Source organism: Zingiber officinale, chromosome 7B (assembly GCF_018446385.1).
Source record: "Zingiber officinale cultivar Zhangliang chromosome 7B, Zo_v1.1, whole genome shotgun sequence".
NCBI classification, from domain to species: domain Eukaryota; kingdom Viridiplantae; phylum Streptophyta; class Magnoliopsida; order Zingiberales; family Zingiberaceae; genus Zingiber; species Zingiber officinale.
This window is the reverse complement of record NC_055999.1, coordinates 89,305,160-89,322,083: the sequence shown is the minus strand read 5'-3', so window position 1 is coordinate 89,322,083 and position 16,924 is coordinate 89,305,160. Positions and strand designations below refer to the sequence as shown.

At 37.1% G+C, this 16,924-nt stretch overlaps 1 protein-coding gene across 2 annotated transcripts; it reads right to left on the bottom strand.

Annotated features, from left to right (window-relative positions):
• Window positions 1-334: 334 nt before the first annotated feature.
• On the bottom strand, window positions 335-1,496 carry LOC122003921 (protein XRI1-like). 2 transcript variants are annotated; one of them, XM_042558889.1, is made up of 5 exons: window positions 1,320-1,496; window positions 1,115-1,242; window positions 975-1,032; window positions 782-886; window positions 335-710 (listed from the first exon to the last, which is right to left on the bottom strand). In XM_042558889.1, exons 1-5 carry the CDS (start codon window positions 1,429-1,431, stop codon window positions 430-432), a joined length of 684 nt encoding a protein of 227 aa, XP_042414823.1. In that variant the 5' UTR covers window positions 1,432-1,496; the 3' UTR covers window positions 335-429. The 2 variants fall into 2 exon arrangements, with proteins under 2 accessions (XP_042414823.1, XP_042414824.1); XM_042558890.1 differs by having other exon boundaries at window positions 1,115-1,239.
• Window positions 1,497-16,924: the final 15,428 nt, after the last annotated feature.

Below are 16,924 nucleotides of genomic sequence, written 5' to 3'. Positions count from 1 at the left end.
AGTTCAGTTCTAAATAAAATTTGAAATGGAGAGTTCAGATAGAGTTGTTTGAATTTAAATTGAAATAGAATCAAACTTTAGCTTGAGATAATTTAAATTTAAGTTTGATTCGAGTTATTTGAATAATTTAAGCATATTCAAATTAAAAAATATGTAAAATAAAATAATAATAATAATAAAAGTCGGTTTGAGTAGCTCATAAATAATTGAATAAAATATTATTAGTTTGAATTCAGGTTTGAAATGTTCGAATTCATAAATTTCAATGATGAATCAAATATTTTTTTTAAAGCAAGCTCCCAAGCTCCAGAGCCGGCTCATGTGTAATTCTGCGTATTGAGAAATATACATAGGATATATATATATATAAATCCACAATTAACCTTTTTGCCCGTTTTGCTGTTACACAATTCCCGCACGAATTAAATGTCACCCTTTGGTCCTTATGATCGTTATCGTTCCCCTTCCTCGCGTTTGAATCCTTGTCAGGCTGACCACCGCCTTGCCAGAGAGCCCCGGTCCCACCGGCGAGACCACGCACGGTCCACCGGCAAACTCCCCCACCGGGTGCCGGACCGGCCGCTTCGGCCTCATGAAAATTCGCTCGTTGATGTCGGCCAGCGTCACGTCTCCCTCCAGTCCACCCGGCTTCACCACCGCAAAAGGGTACGCGACGCTCTGCTTATTCCCACATGCCCCTCTCTCGCTAACTAAACAGTTAAATTAAGCAGAGTCACATTAGCACTCCTAATCACTGTTACAACAACGACTAATTAATCACCTTCCGCAGTGAGTACTGGTTTTGGTTTAGAATTTGAATCCAAGCTATCCTTTCGCTGCAGCTCTCTGGAGAATTGCAGTGATTTCTCGTAGGAGGAAGAAGCACCTTGAGACAAGTTGGTCGAAAAGAGTTACCTTTTACAAAAAAATTTGACTGAGCGCATTCTAAATACATCAATTAAGTCAATAATTACCTGGTTGATCAGATGGCATGCAGTTCTGGTCGAGCAAGAGATCTCCAAAACAAAACCCCTTAACAAAAAGAAGTCGACTGAGTGTCAATAATTAACGATATCTTGTATATATCGTGTGATCGGAAGTAGTAGGTGGCTACCTGGAGAATATCCTGCGGACACGGCGAAGTCAGGCGTCGCCGCTTGCTCCGGAGGCTCCACTCGGCCACGGCATCCTGCAAGTAGCCCGTCGAGGCCTGCGACGACGACGCTGGAGACTCCAGTACTACTGCATGCATTCGCCACCATGATCTACGAATTAATTAGTGGGAATTTGGCTCAAAATGAAACGATTGAATTGCTAACCCGAAGGCATGAGTTGTCGACGGAGATCATCTGCAGATCCAGAGGTGTGCGGATCCCAATCACAATCACAGGTCCGGGGTGGGAATAGAAAATAGTTGTCCATGGCCATCATGTTTCAAGAACACACAGCACAAGCCTGCGCTCTGCTCTCTGCTCTCTGCTCTCTGCTCTTGTGAAACTTTCACAGGCTCACTTGCTGGTTAAATAAGAAGCTTTTGGGAAAAAGACTGCCGACTAAATAATTACGAGGCATCGCCCGGTCAATGGAAGAGGGAAAGTGAAAAAAAGTTGAAAAACAATATTCAAAGAGGCCAGCCAAAACAAAAAGAAATTAAAGGAATAGGTTTTGGCTCTTTCTCGTGATTCGTTATGTTGTTCTTTTTCTCTCTTTTTTTCAACCATGTTAAATACTTATTATTGATCTTAAGTCTACGACCCCAGTTGTGCATCAATGCACAGTGGCATGAAAGTTACAATTAATGCCCTACAAACTGGCATTAGTTCAAATCATTCAGGGTGCAGATTGAATTTAGAGGGGAAATTGTGATGGCCCTGATTCGTGAGGTTAGGTATAAACATTTAAAAACCAATTCATTGGTTTCCGGTGAGGTTAGGTATAAACTTTAAAACTTGACCAAAATGTAATTGAAAACCTTTAGGAATTAATGTTCTCGCATTTAAAGCTTCGGGAATTATTGAGGGCAGTAGATCAATTGATAGCTGTTGGAACTTGAAATCGCGTAGAGTAGATATTACTTTAAAAAGTAAAGCAAATTACTAGATTTTGTCGCCACCTGGCAAGACTCTGATTTGATAGGATCTAATGCTCTAAAGCAATAATAAGACGTGAACTAGCAACTCCATCGCAGCATTAATTATATGCCTACGATTATTCGTCTTTTGAAAAATTAATTCATAAGAAAAAGCAGGTGATTTGGAAAACCAGACCGGCATGCCGTCCGATTTGTCTGTGAGGGCCCACTGATCCCATGGTCCCTAAAACCCTAATGCGGACACAACTTGATCATCGCATTGTGCCCATCTCGAATCCCTTTGGTGGCCAAAGTGAATTTATTTATTTATTTTTAATACAGGTATTCAGTTTGTAAGGTTCAATTAATTTTAGAGATAATTTTTTATCAATTATTAGGATAAATTAAATATATGATGTGTGTGAAATTTAAATCTTATTGTCTAGGGAGTTAATCCTATTTCTTATATGATGTTAGTCACGGAGGTGAGTGTGGATGGTTGGATATAAGAGATGTGAATAAAGAAGAGGTGAAAAAAAAAAAGGTTTCATTATGAATGGGACTTTAATTTCACATTGAGAGTTTTATGGTATGTTGGTTGATTTATATTAATTCACATGCATTAAGAATGTGAACAAATGCATAGAAAGATATTCTCTCTCGCATGTGAGTGCACAGGGGTACAAATCTAAGGCTTAGATTGTACTAAGTCATATTGACTTATGTGTGGGCACGACTTGCACGCGTTGAATGTCGAACTGGTTGACAAATAATGATCATTAATGCTGCGGTAGAAGCCTGCAACTCTCTCGCTTTCGATTTGCTCGGTCAACCTTAAGCTGCGCTCGGGCGGCCTCTTTGCTCGGTCGGTCTAAGCCTCTACTTTCGGTCGACTTTAAACTTCGATCGATCGGCCTAAACCTCTACTTTCGATCGGTCTTAGCATCTTTTCTCGGTCGGCCTTAACCTATTTCGCCCGGTCAATCACTATGAAACCTGTGTTCAGCACTTGGCAGACATCAGTTCCTACTGATTGACACAGCTCATGTCATTTCAATAAATAAATTAAATTTATTTCATGTGATTTAAATTTAACTAAGTCTCTAAAAATCTCCCACAATCGATTGTTTTTGCTAACATGGATTTATTCTTGAATTAGAGGAAAGATCTTTAATTTACCTTCGGAATCAATCTGATGAAATCCGGGTTCAGTAACTGGACGCGGTTAAAGAAGAGTGTAAAGCTTTAAAGAGCATGAAGCGTAGCAGAGAAGAGTTGAGCTTTTGACATGAAGCAGGAGCAGGCTTTACGCTACGCCTGATGAACTTTTCCTCCAAACATATAAATTAAAGCAGTTGGTGAGTTATGATCAGGCTGTCTCCTCTCCAAAGCCAGTAACAAAAGAGAACTAGAAATCCTATTTTTGCTCCAGCTTGTTGGCATGGCAGGTTTATGTAGCTAAGTAGAATTCATGAAGGTTACTGAAGAACACCATTAATTAAAGATGAACTATGGCTCTCGGACCCTTAAAACGACTGATTGCTTTACATCACAAACTAAATAGCACCAGAGCATCATGCTAATATCAGGTGAGTTTTAGCTTAGTTTGGCTTGGAAATTGATTTTCAAGTAATCGAATATGGACATGAATCACTACCATCATTTTTTTTCAAGAATAAAACATAATATCTAATATTGTTTGAGTAATAAAGAGTTAGATTCAATTTTATCGAAGACATTGGGCGCGAATGCATAAATATTAATTTGATGTGGAATGTCAATTCCCATGAGATCAATAAAAAGGGCAAGTAATTGGCTAAGAAACTAGAATTGTAAAATCCAAAAATTAATTAGCAGCAAATATAAACCAAATTATATGTTAGATTTGTTGGCGCAAGTAAGAACCAATTGATTAAATTAGGATTTTGATGTAGACAAAAGTTTAAAGTTACTTTTCATTTTAGACTAATATCACTAAAAAAAATTGTTTTTTAGGGATGAAATTTGGGACGAATTTGATAAAAAAATTCTTCGCAAAAAATTTTACGACGAATTTTGGGACTAAAATATATTCGTCCAAAAAATGGCGTTGCTAAATTTTGCGACGAATAAATAATTTTCGTTGAAATTTTTTACTACAAATTTCAATTTTCGTCGTAGAAATTGTTGCAAATCTGGAACAAACATTAATTTGTCTCAAATTTCATATTCTTAAATCTGCAACAAACATATATTTCGTCCAGATTTGCAACAAAAGTTTTTCGTCGCAAAAAACATTGCATAATTGCAAATAACCATGCCAAAAAAATTCCTATTTTCATTGCAAATTTACGACAAAAACATATTTTCGTCGTAAATCTACAACGAATCAAGATTCGTCGCAAATCTACAATGAATTTAGATTCGCCACAAATCTACAATGAATTTAGATTCGTCGCAAATCTGTAAAGAATTTAGATTCGTTGTAAATCTGCAATGAATAAAGATTTGTCGAATATTTACAACAAATCTAGATTCGTCCCAGAAAATATCACTTTTTCCCTACGAAGCTCGGTCATCCCTTTACAAATTTGAGACGAATTTTGGGACGAATCTAGATTCGTCGCAAAAGTTGTTCCTTTCGGCCAAAATTTGCGATGTAAAATAAATTTTTATCTCAAATCTACGACAAATTTTGGGACAAATCCTAATTCGTCACAAAAGTTGTTCCTTCTCTATATGAATCTTGGCCAGAATTTGGGACAAAAAATTAATTTTTGTCTCAAATCTATGATGAATTTTGGGGTGAATCTTGATTCATCACTGATTTGGGACGAATCCATATTTGTGGTAAATTTACAACGAATCCGTTTTGTCACAAATTTACGATAATTTTGCGACAAAAATAAATTTATCCCAAAAATAAAAAAATTCCAAAATCTTTCCCCTTTTTTTCTTTTATCCTATTTACATATTACACATACAACATCTTCAACAAATCATATCCAACACATCCATATCCAACATCCAAACAAATCATCTCAAAACTATACACATCATATCCAATATCCAAACAAATCATCCCAAAACTAAACACATCATATTATATATACAAATAACCAAAATCCAAACAACAATAAGTTCAACAAATCATAATATCCAAACATGAAAGTTCTATCATAATTCAAACAACAAATGTACCAAGGCATCCAAAGCAAAAAAAAAAAAAAATACAAATTGTCATGTCTCAGGAGCTTCGATCACCTTCCGTGCTTCTTTTCCGGTGTCAAATTATAAACAAACAATAAGTAACATTTATATCTGTATCTAATATTTACATACATGAATGAAATTTGTAACTAAAATTGTTTGTCATAACATGCAACGTATCACCATGACATAAAATGCAAAGTATCAAGGTGAAATTAAAGCTGTTTGCAATTCATATCCTTTGTTTAATACTCATGTTTCTAGTTAATGTTTTGTTTCATATTTCTTGTAGATAATTATAATACATACTAATGTCAAACTCATAATATTGATTTGAATATATTTTTTTGTATAGTTATGACATATGATGTACTTGTAAAAATATATCAAACATGACATAACATGAAAATTATCAAGGTAAAATAAAAATATAGAATCAACTATAACATGATATGAAAAAAATCTAAACATAAAATTTACCATAAATTTATGAAGAATCACCACCACCACCATTATCATCATCACCATCATCATCATCACTGTCACCTGGAGGAATCTGACTTTGAACAGAACTTAACTGAAGATGATGCATAATAAAGTCTTGTTGTGGGTGCATTTCTCTCATTTCTTGATCCCTTTCTTTTATAATGCCCTTCATCTGGGAAATTTCTTTAGTCAAGTTATGTATCTACTGGGTATGTGAGGAGGAGGAAGAAGATATACAACCAACTCTATGGATTTTGCTCAAAGAACTCATTCTAAATATCTTTCCTCCCCCTTTTGGCCCCCCACTCGCATGTAGCCATAAATTGAAATCAGTACCAACAAATATCTCAGACCCCTCGATATCAGCACTAGCAAAAGCTGAACATCTCTGTGCTACCTCTAGCTCAACATATTTTTCCTATATTATAATAAAAATAAATAAATAAATTTACAATAAAAAATTTTAGGAACACAAGAGTATAAAGTTAGAGAAGGTACATTAATAATAAAATCTAAGTTATAAATTAAGATCTAAAATTTATTCAAACCTTAATTACTTTAGCTCTGCCCTCGCTCCAAGTCTTATCTTTTTTTTTTTGAAATGTGCAGGTGAAAGTATCTATAAAATCAGGCTCCTTTCCCATTTCTTTGGTCTAAAAAAGATAATTAGAAATTATTAAATAGTGTAAATTAAATTAAGAAAATATTGGGAGAGTTAAAAAAATTATCAATCTGTGTCTATGCTCATCCATATTGATAGAACCTCCTGCATATGTCGCAGACATCACTCCAGAATTAAAAAGATTGATTTATTTTATTCTGGTGACTTCTTATTTTAAACTCCTCACTTTCCCAAAAATTTGAAATCCTTATCCAATTTTCCTCGGTGATGAATGGTGGTTTTCCCCCCTTGACTTTACATGATTGAGTACATGGTGAATGTGATCGCCATATTTTTTCATGAAAATCCTCCTTATTTCCATCTCATCAATCATGTCTCAAGTGAATGATCGCTGCAATGGAAGAAAAATAATTATTTATATATTCACTTTTATTTAAGATATGAAATGAATGGGATATACCCTAAATTCACTCCACCATAGCTCTCTTGTCAGTGCTGGAGTGCTTGTATAACTCATCGAGTCTCCTCTCTAATGGTTATTCACAATTCTATTAATCTCGTGAATAACACGGACAAAATTATCAAATCTATTATAAATCACAAAAAATGTTAAATAATTAAAATAGCTAAAAAAATAAAATAGTTTGATTCTACTTACGAATCTCCACAGGTGGATATAGACTCTTGAGTGTTTGGTCTCTCAGTAGCTGAGTGTCGAGAAGAAATGAAAGAGGGTACTAGCGACTCGATCGGCGAAGGTACTACCGAAGGAGAAGGCGATCCTGTAGAGGAAGGTACTGGCATAGCTGTATGCGATGGTACTGGCATAGGTATATGCGATGGTACTGGCATAGGTGTATGCGACAGTGTTGCCTGATTAGATGGGAGAGTAGGAACGGTGTCTATAGGTGTTGTAACTTGAGATCTCCATCTGCGACCACCCCGTCAAAACATATTCTGAAAATTCAAAAATATGATAAAGTAAATACAAATATGATGCATAATGAATAATAAAAAAACTTACCATATTTCCTAAAAATAAGAGAGTGCACGAACTCTTGAGACGACGATAGGATATAACTTCTAATCACTTATAGAAAAAATACATAGTATTAACAGATAAAATATATAAATTTAAAAATAAAATAGTTTTGTAACTAATTGAGACAGATAAACTAATTGAGCTATCACTACAAGAAAACAGGGCTTCAGAGATGAAAATTTTTGTCTCTAAAGAATATTTGAAACGGAATATTCCGTTTCAAATATCCGTTAGTGAAACCCCCTTGGCTAAATTTGAGACGGAAATATTCCGTCTCAAATTTTAAAAACAAATTAAAAAATTATTTGTGAATCTGTTTTTATTTGACCAAATGAAATTAAGTGAAAATATAAATTCTGTTTCTAATTTTGTTTTAAATCCGTCATTAGTCTATCTCAAATTACATAAAAAAAATATAATTTTATTTGTTTATAAATTCATTTATAATTCGGTTTATAAATTCTGTCTCGAATTTTGTTTTAAACTCATCATTAATTTATCTCAAATAATATATTAAATATAATTTTAATCTATTTATAAATCCATTTATAATTTTATTTTTAAATATATATATATATTCATTTTTAAATTTATCATTAAATTTATATTATTATTTATATTTATCATCTACATGATATTTTTAACAAGCACACATTTCAAACAAATTTAAAATTTTTAAAAGAATTAATTTCTAATGCAAAATTATCAGAAAACTAATATTGAAATAAATAAATATTCACATCATCTAAATACATTTAACCATTAATCAAAGATAAAGTAATTTAATCTTTATTTCGCTTATCACGACGCTCATGGGGACCATATCCTCCTGGATATAAATGATTTGTATATCCCACCTCTTGAATCATTTTACGAATAATCTCTTTTAGATTTTCTTCTCTTTGCCTACCTTCCTCGATAAGTTGTTCTTCCCTCTGTCTATTTTCTCTGATAATGAGTTCCAATTTATTTTTGTTTTCAGTAATTTCTTCCTCCATCCTCTTGCTAATAGCACGCATATCTTCAATTTCTTGAGATAATTCCTTGTTCTTCTCATGAGAGCACATTTCATTGGAACTTCCATTGTATGATCTTCTAAAATGTTGATTGCGTCCAAATCCGTACACCCTCCCCTTACATGGGTCGCCCACCACATCACACCATGATTTGAGATTGAATGAAGGTCGAGTAGATTGATCATCAACATTTTGTCTCTCTTTATATTGTTCATGTCCATATTATAAGAGCTTATATTAGTTTAACAAATATAAAAACCAACAAGTAAGAATTAATATAAGCTAATATAAAATTAATGAATAATTAATTATGTTGACTTACACTAACTCGAGCCAATTTGTTATCCACAAACTCTCCAGTACCTTGCTTTCTTTTATGCATTCGTTCAAAAACCTCAAATTCATCCACATCTCGTCCCAAATCTTTTTTCTACAATCATACATAATACATGTCAATATAAAATAAAACAAATGAGATACATTGAATTTATATCTAAATGTCAAATATATAATAAATTTATCGAATGTGTAAATTATTGGAATAAACATGTTAGAAAAGGAGGTTTACCATTCTCTCACGGTGTGCTCCAAAAGAAATTGAACCCCCAGTATGTTTGGTAGTAGACCCATCCTTCGCTATCATTTTATTCTTCCATGCAATTTCACATTTGATCTTGTGATCTTCTTTATTCCAATGAATTTTAACCAAGTCATTCCATATATTAGCTTCCATCCAATCAGGTCCTCTGCCTATCATATCTAATATGAGTTTTATAATTTGCAGATTAAAAATAAATTTACTCCTAAAAAATCAGTATCATATATGAAAATAAAATATCATAAAGTTTATTTTATTAAGATAACAAAACTTACCCATTACAAAAATCAAAGTCCTCATTGTCATCGTCATTATCATCCTCATCATCATCGTCATCCTCCTCCTCCTCCTTATCATCATCAATTTCAGTTGAATCCACGTTTATCACTCTCCGGTGGGATCTCGTAACATTGGAATAATATATTCCTCAGTATGAAATGTATTTGTAACTTTCTTTTGTTGATAAGCAATGTCCTCCTAACGTTCCTCAAAAATTTTTCCATGCTTTCGTTTTACAAACAACCCACCAATCAATTTTGTCACGTTTCAAACTAGGATATGAAGCATAGAAAACTTGAATTGCTTGCTGTGCCAACACAAATAGTTCATATTTCTTATACAATCTCTTGTAATTGATTTCAACCAAATTATATCATGGATGCACCTTTATCCCTCTGATAGGGTCAAACTAGCGACAAATAGAATTACTTGCATTTCTGGGCCAAGATATTCTACCTCTATAATTTCATCCAGCAAATCATAAAAATTATTGCTTGCATCTCTATGATTAGATGACTTAACACAAACTCCACTATTCATTATAGTCTTTTCCATTTCATAATTTTGAGTATGAAAATTATATCTATTTATGAAATATGTTGGCCAAATGCGTACCATTGCTTTTAGACCCCATACCAAATGGATTAGCAATTCTTACTCAACTTGAGTTTGATTATCATGAACCTAAAATCAAATATGACAATTATTACAAACATTCTTATATGAAAACCAAATTTAAATTGACTACTTACATATGATTTGAACCATGGTGCAAATTCTTCTTGATATAAGCGATCAAACTCTTGTGTTAACAATTCAGAATATAAGTTTTCAAAAATCTTATGATAAAAAAATCAATTTTAACTCTAAATGTTACGAGATAAGAAATATAAAATATACTAACTCGTAAATGCCTTTAGAAGCATTCTGTTCACTCCTAATCGACTACCCAGTCGACTGTATCGGTTGACTGTAATTTCTATCAGTCGACTGATACCCCAAGTACAGTTTCTTAGCACTCAAACCCTCACCCTTACGACTCACTTGACTCTTCTTCGTTGTAGCCTTGACCTCTTGCCTTCAAGCCTACTTCCCTTGGCTCTCGTCCCTCGGATGCATTCAATCCCGTGGCTCTTCCCCAATGTCATCCTTCGCGTATGCCTCAAAATCGCTTCTCTCGGCCCTTATCCTTACTGTCTTGTCCACGGTTTCTCGGATGCTCTATCCTTCACTGGACACGAAGCCATCAAGCTGAGTCATATGTGTATCCTGTAAACCTGTATACTCACATACACATATCAAATACAAGGGTCAACCTAACTTAAATCCTTTGCCCAAACACCAAAACACATGGTCACACGGACCATTGGGATTGCTCCAACAGAGGTGTTGGTGTTTCCATTTTTCTTTTGCTAAATTCCTTAAGTTATGATGCTACTATTTGTGTTGGGTATGGTGGTTCAAATCTGATGAGATTTCTACTATAGTTCCTTGACATCAATGGTTTAGAGTTATGCTATTTGATTGAATGATGATCTACAATTTGATCGGTAAATGTTGCAACTGATGTTATGAGTCCCAAGTATGTGAGGGAAGTCAAGGGTCATTTCAGTTGATATCAGAGTAGTCACTCTTAAAGGACAGTGTGTGCAATCTATCTCGTCAAGAACTCGGCTACTTCTGCCTTCAAGTTTGTAAGATTTACTTTGTTATAGTCCTAAATTTAATTTGTCAACTTGACTATGACATGCCTAAAATATAAATATGCATATGTGAGGTAATGATGAACATGTGTTGGGATGTACAGGTTATGGTTGACAGAAGGAACAATGGTGAGACTGGTGGCTAGAATAATCAGTTCTTAGCAGGACTTACTGTGCTCTTACAGGAGCAGAATCGCATTCATGGGGAGCAGATCCAACAACTATTGAGAGCTAGAGAAAATAAGAATGCACACAGTCGCCCCACAGTCGATGTTAAGCGTGAAAAAAAAAACAAAAACAAAAAACATCCATGCCCACCCACGTGCACATGCCCTCCCCCACACCTCTTTTTTTCCTTTTCCCTTTTCTCTTCCCCACTGAAGCCTCAAACCCCCTCTCTTCTTCGTTTCTCTTCTCCAGCGCCGACGAACGACCGAGCTCTCCCCCTTCTCCTTCTCAAGCACTGCAACCCCTGTTTCCTCCTGCCGCACCTTGTCTCCTCCTCCAGCAAGGGCAGAGAGCACTGTTTTCTCCTTTGCTTCCTCTTCTTTGCTTCTCGGCAGCACCGTCGGAGCTCCTCGGAGTGTGTCAGAGCCCGCCGGACCACAAGAAAATAGGGCAAAACAAGGCTCTAGTTGTTGCCCCTCTTTTCTAGGCAACCACAGCAGCCATCGGAGCTAGCTGTGGCCTTCGCCGGAGCTCGCCGAGATCATCAGTGAAAAAGGGGAAAAGGTTTTTCCTTGCCTCTTCACTATCCCAGTAGCCTTCCTTGTTTTCAACTATCCCTAACTGCTCTAGTTCCCTTTTGTTTCCTCCAACAGCAGCCCTAGCGCTGTCCTTTTCTTGGCAGCACCGTCGGAGTTCGCCAAAGCTCGCCGGAGCTAGCTGAGGCGGCCAGCGACGAAGGGAAAACAAAATCCTAATTGCTTGTAAAATACCGAAAATGGCGAATAATGATAAGGGAATTTTTCGGAATTTTTGAAAATTTTCTGAGAATTTTTCGGAAACCGTATGGACAAGTTCACGGGGATAAAATTGGGCCCCGGGAAAGCCTGTTTAGGCTACTCCATTTAAATGAGGAAAAGTTAAATTTTTATTTTATTCTTTTTCTTTATTATTGTTTTCCCTCCTTTTCCTCTCTTCCCCGTTCCATTTCCCCGACGCCGCTTCTCTTCATTTCCTCGACGGTTTCACTTCGGTTCATCTCCCAACCCGGCGTCGCCCATTTCTTCTTCCCCTCCACTGCCGAGCACTTCTCTTCATTTCCCTACTCCTTCTCCACCTCGCACCGACTCCTACTTGCATCGCCTTGCCTCTTCTTGTGTTGTCGCCGAAGGTGAGCCCTAGTCGGATCGCTTACACCTCCGTCGAAGCTTCTACCTCTCCCTCATGAGCTTACTTCAACCTGTGCTCTAGCCCTAGAATCGCCGCGTCGGGAGAGGAGGACAACCCTCTCTCGGCCTCGCACCAGCCAGCAACCAAACGCCTCCTCTCTGCCCTCTTCTGGTCCGGAGGGTTTCTTTCGTGCCGGCATAGAGCCACCACAACGCCTGGGCCGAATTCTACAGCCGACACTCTCTGCCCTAGCCTCCAATTGCGTGCCCTAGCTTTGGGTTCACAGCCATCGCCCCTCTCCGATCTCCTCTGTGCCAGCCACCGAGATTTCCCTCTGCCCTAGATTCACTCAGCATCGCTGCTCCTTCGATTCCGGCGTTGCTGTCGTGCCGGCACTGAGTCTTCGTACGCTGTGCCCTAGCACTGGTCTGCCAACCGTCCAGTGCCAGCAGCCACCTTGTTATCGGCCTGAGTCTCTGGTATTAAGGTTTCTAGCAGCAGCTTCGTCGGGTTCTTGGACTTCACAGGCAATTAGAGGAAGAGGTAAGGTGCTCAGGTTGTTTTGGAAATTTGGTTGTTGTTTGGATGTCGATTTCTTGAGCTTCATTTTGATCCAGACAGTGCATTGCAGGGCGTTTCTTGATTTCCAATAGCTACCTCTGTCCCGACAGCAAGTTGTCTTTGCTATGGATTTGTTGGGCTGTGGATTAAGGTAAGAAGTAGTGAAATTGGTTTGCATTGTTGATGAATTAAGTATGTGTTGAATTGGAGATGATATGGATTACTAGATGGTTAGTATATCACTAGTTGATACATGATTAGTGTGATTGATTAGTTAAATGTAGGTTTTGATCTTGGATGTAGATCATGGTTGGATTTGATTATTTTAGATGATTATGCATGTTATAGTAGGATGATAAATGGGAGGTTAATCAATAGTCATATTCGATTAAGATTATCCTAAATAGGTTTGAGGATTTGATTTAGCTAATTAATTCATAAGTAATTAGCTAAATTTTAATATCATGTATTACAGGACTCTGGTTCGAGACGAGCATCTCGATGTTAGATTTGACTGGATTGGACCTGCTATTTGAGGCGGGTACCTTGACTTATCTTTGATAATGTCATGTTGATATGTTTAGTAGGTTATAGCCTTTAGTAATAATTATGTTTGTCCTTGTTTCGATATGTCGCTACCGGATACCTGTTATATGCTTGTTAGCTCACCTATTATTCATTTTTATGTTAGTACTTACATGATTATATATTTGCTCATAGAGGTAGTGACATACCCTGCCTATGATGTTCAGGACCTTGGTTTTTATTTATACCATAGCGGACCTGTATACCCTAGATTTGTGGATTTGACTTATTGATACTAGGGTACACATTTTTATATATATATGAATTGGTTCAGGATATTGTCATGCTTAGTGTCATGCACCATTCGCATGATTGCATGCTACGCGGTAGTCTGTTTCATTATTGTTGAGCACATCGCCAGTTTCATCACTGTCGGTGCTCCGTTGGTCCGCTCATGGGTAGCGTGACGCAGCGTTGTAGCACGTCAATTTGCTCGGTGGTGCTCCGCTGGGACGCTCATGGGTAGTGTACTGCAGTGTGGTAGCACGCCGGGATCCCTCTCCATCATCGTGTACTGGGAGATGAGAGCATTGTGCTCCCCCACTTATGATTTGGGATAGGAGGATAGGTGTACTCCGACAGCATCCCGTCCACTCGGTCACTCATCAGGAGCAGTGACGTCAGAGTGTACGGTTGTCACAGCCCTACCCACTCGGTCTCACCATTGTGAGTGAGATGGCTGACTAGCGTCAGGGGTGACCATGCCATTGGCATCATATGCATTGATGCATATACTGATTGTGTTTGTTGTACTTATATGCTGCATTTGGATGGATGCATATGTTTGACATGCATACAGGATTTATGATACTCTCGGTCTGATGACCTGACTATTCTGATAGAAGGCCCTGGTGAGTACAGTTCTTTTCAGCCATTTTTTATTGTGCATTCCAGCTTTTGTTCAGGAGACTGTACTCCATAGTTGTTACTGTCTGTTATAGCTTACTATACATGTCAACTGATATCTGCTAAGTTGTTGAACTCACCCCCGTGGACACTATCTTTTTAAGGTACCGTGTTGTTTATGGAGTCGCTTGGAGTATCCTACCTGCCAGTCCCAACGTCACATTAGAAGACCAGTCTTCGCATTTTGTTTATTTTTATCTTGGTATATGATATGTTTGTATTTGGCTTTGTGTTCCGATTTTTGTTTCCGGAGTGTTGTGTTGTTGTGTGGTGTAAGCCTAGCCGACCAGCAGTCTTTGTTATAGTTGTATGTGTTGTCTATTGGATTTCCGCTGTGTTTGGTTTTGGTACAGCCGAGTGGGCTGTTAGTTTTACATATAATTGCGTGGTTGTGTATATATTCCAGCCGCCTGTGGCTGAGGTATATTGTGCATGTAAAAATGATTCAGATTGTCAGCCGTACAGGGGAAGTGCTGTCGAAATTTCTTCGGACAGGGACTCCCCCGGGGCGTGACAATTTAGTGGTATCAGAGCGGGTATACGATACTTGCTATGTGTTCTGGATTTTTGAGATTTATCTGATACCAATTTATTGGTATCAAAGCACAATTTACGAGTCTTATTTCTCGTGTTTCGGATTTCGTGTTTTAGTCTTCTCGATGTGACTTTTCGGATTTTGGGACCTGGCAATGGCAGGACATTTCCAAGCTATAGGAGGTATGTTGGTATATTGTTATCATATACTTCTGTTAGTGTATGCATTGTTGACTATGATAGTTATGACATGTATTAGCACGTTGTATTTGGTATATGTCTGATGTTGTAGCCCATATTACATGTGATGGGTTAGCCACTGATGATGATCGACCCTATTAGAGATCAAGGATTACAGTTTCTGGTGATTTTTCATATCATACACCAGTAGTTTTAGCTACTGTTACTACTAGTTGGTTAACAGATTGAGGCACATACCAGCCTCTGCTATTATTAGTTGGGTAGTAAATAGTATCTATATCTTCATGTTGACCTAGCCAATAGTATACCATTTTATCTTAGTAATTTCATCAGTAAATATTGATTTACTCTTGTTAGATCGGTCAGTAGAAGACTGATTTATGTTTGTCGACTTGGGTAGTCGTAGATCAATATACCTTTGTGATTGCGGAGGATTAACGTACATTTGTTAGATTAAGATAGTCGATCACCGATTCATTGTTTTGGTTGGTCCGATCAGCAGGGGATCGACTTACTCTATTATATAAAAATGCTGATCTTTGGGTGATTCGTGCTTAGTTGGATATCTTGAGTATATTGGGTACATGACTTGTACTGACGGGGAGAAGACTGAATTAGCGGTATACCATTATCGGTATGGTCAGTCTATAGAGGATCGATGTATCCTATTCCATATGGATTTTCATTTTTGACTGTATGTACCTAGTTGGATAACAAAGAAGGTAGCATGGGGAATGCCAGGTTGATTGGATTAAATATGCTCATTCTGCATATCTATGTGGTGTGTACATATGATTATTATGTGTTGTAGGAGTGTTATGATGGACGGTCTAATTGCATGTAGTGGGTGTATACTTTTCCAATTATGATTGTTGTGGGTTTCTAGTAGATTATACCCGAGTGGTCTGATTGGTTTATTGGAGGTATTTTGTCTATTAAATCTATATTGTGAAATGTGCACATGTGTTTGAGTGTTTTATTGGAAGTATCTTATCGATTTAATCTGGGTTGTGATATGTGCAGATGTGTTCGGTGTAATATTCGAGGTATCTTGTTCATTATATTTGTTCTGTGTGTACACTCGTGTCGATTATGATTTGTTGGAAGTATTACGTTGATTATACTCTTGGCATAGATGTATATATGTCATGTGAGTGTTGTTTGAGGTGTATTGTCGATTATACCTATGTTGATATATGCACACGGGTTCAGTATGTATTGTTAGAGGTATCACGATGATTTATACCTATGTTGTGAGTATGTTTGGTGTGTAATAATTAGAGGATTATGTCGATCATACATATGTTGTGTGTGCACGTGTGCCGGGTGTATGGTTGGTAGCATCATGATGATTCTACCTATGTTGAATGTAGAATGTTAAGTGTCTACATTATGTTATTGGTTATATTACCCTGTCAACTAATTCTCCTATTAGTGGGTGACCGACCCATTAGGATGATGATAGAGTTGACTATGGATTTGATTTGTTTATTAGGTTGTTATACCCTAGGCTACCCACAGTGATCTGTGGTAGAGAGATCTCGTGCAGTCTCTAGCTGGATAGTTAGGTGCCTTGGACACTTATGTATTGTTTGTGGTGGAGTGTTGCTCCCACACATGTTATTGATTGTTTGTGGTGGAGCATTGCTCCCACATATTGCGGATTGTTTGTAGCGGAGCATTGCTCCCGTATTTATTGCAGATACATATTACGGATTATTTATAGTGGAGTGTTACTCCCACATATCGAGGGTTTATTGTGGTAGAGTGTTGCTCCCACCTATGTGGTATTTCTT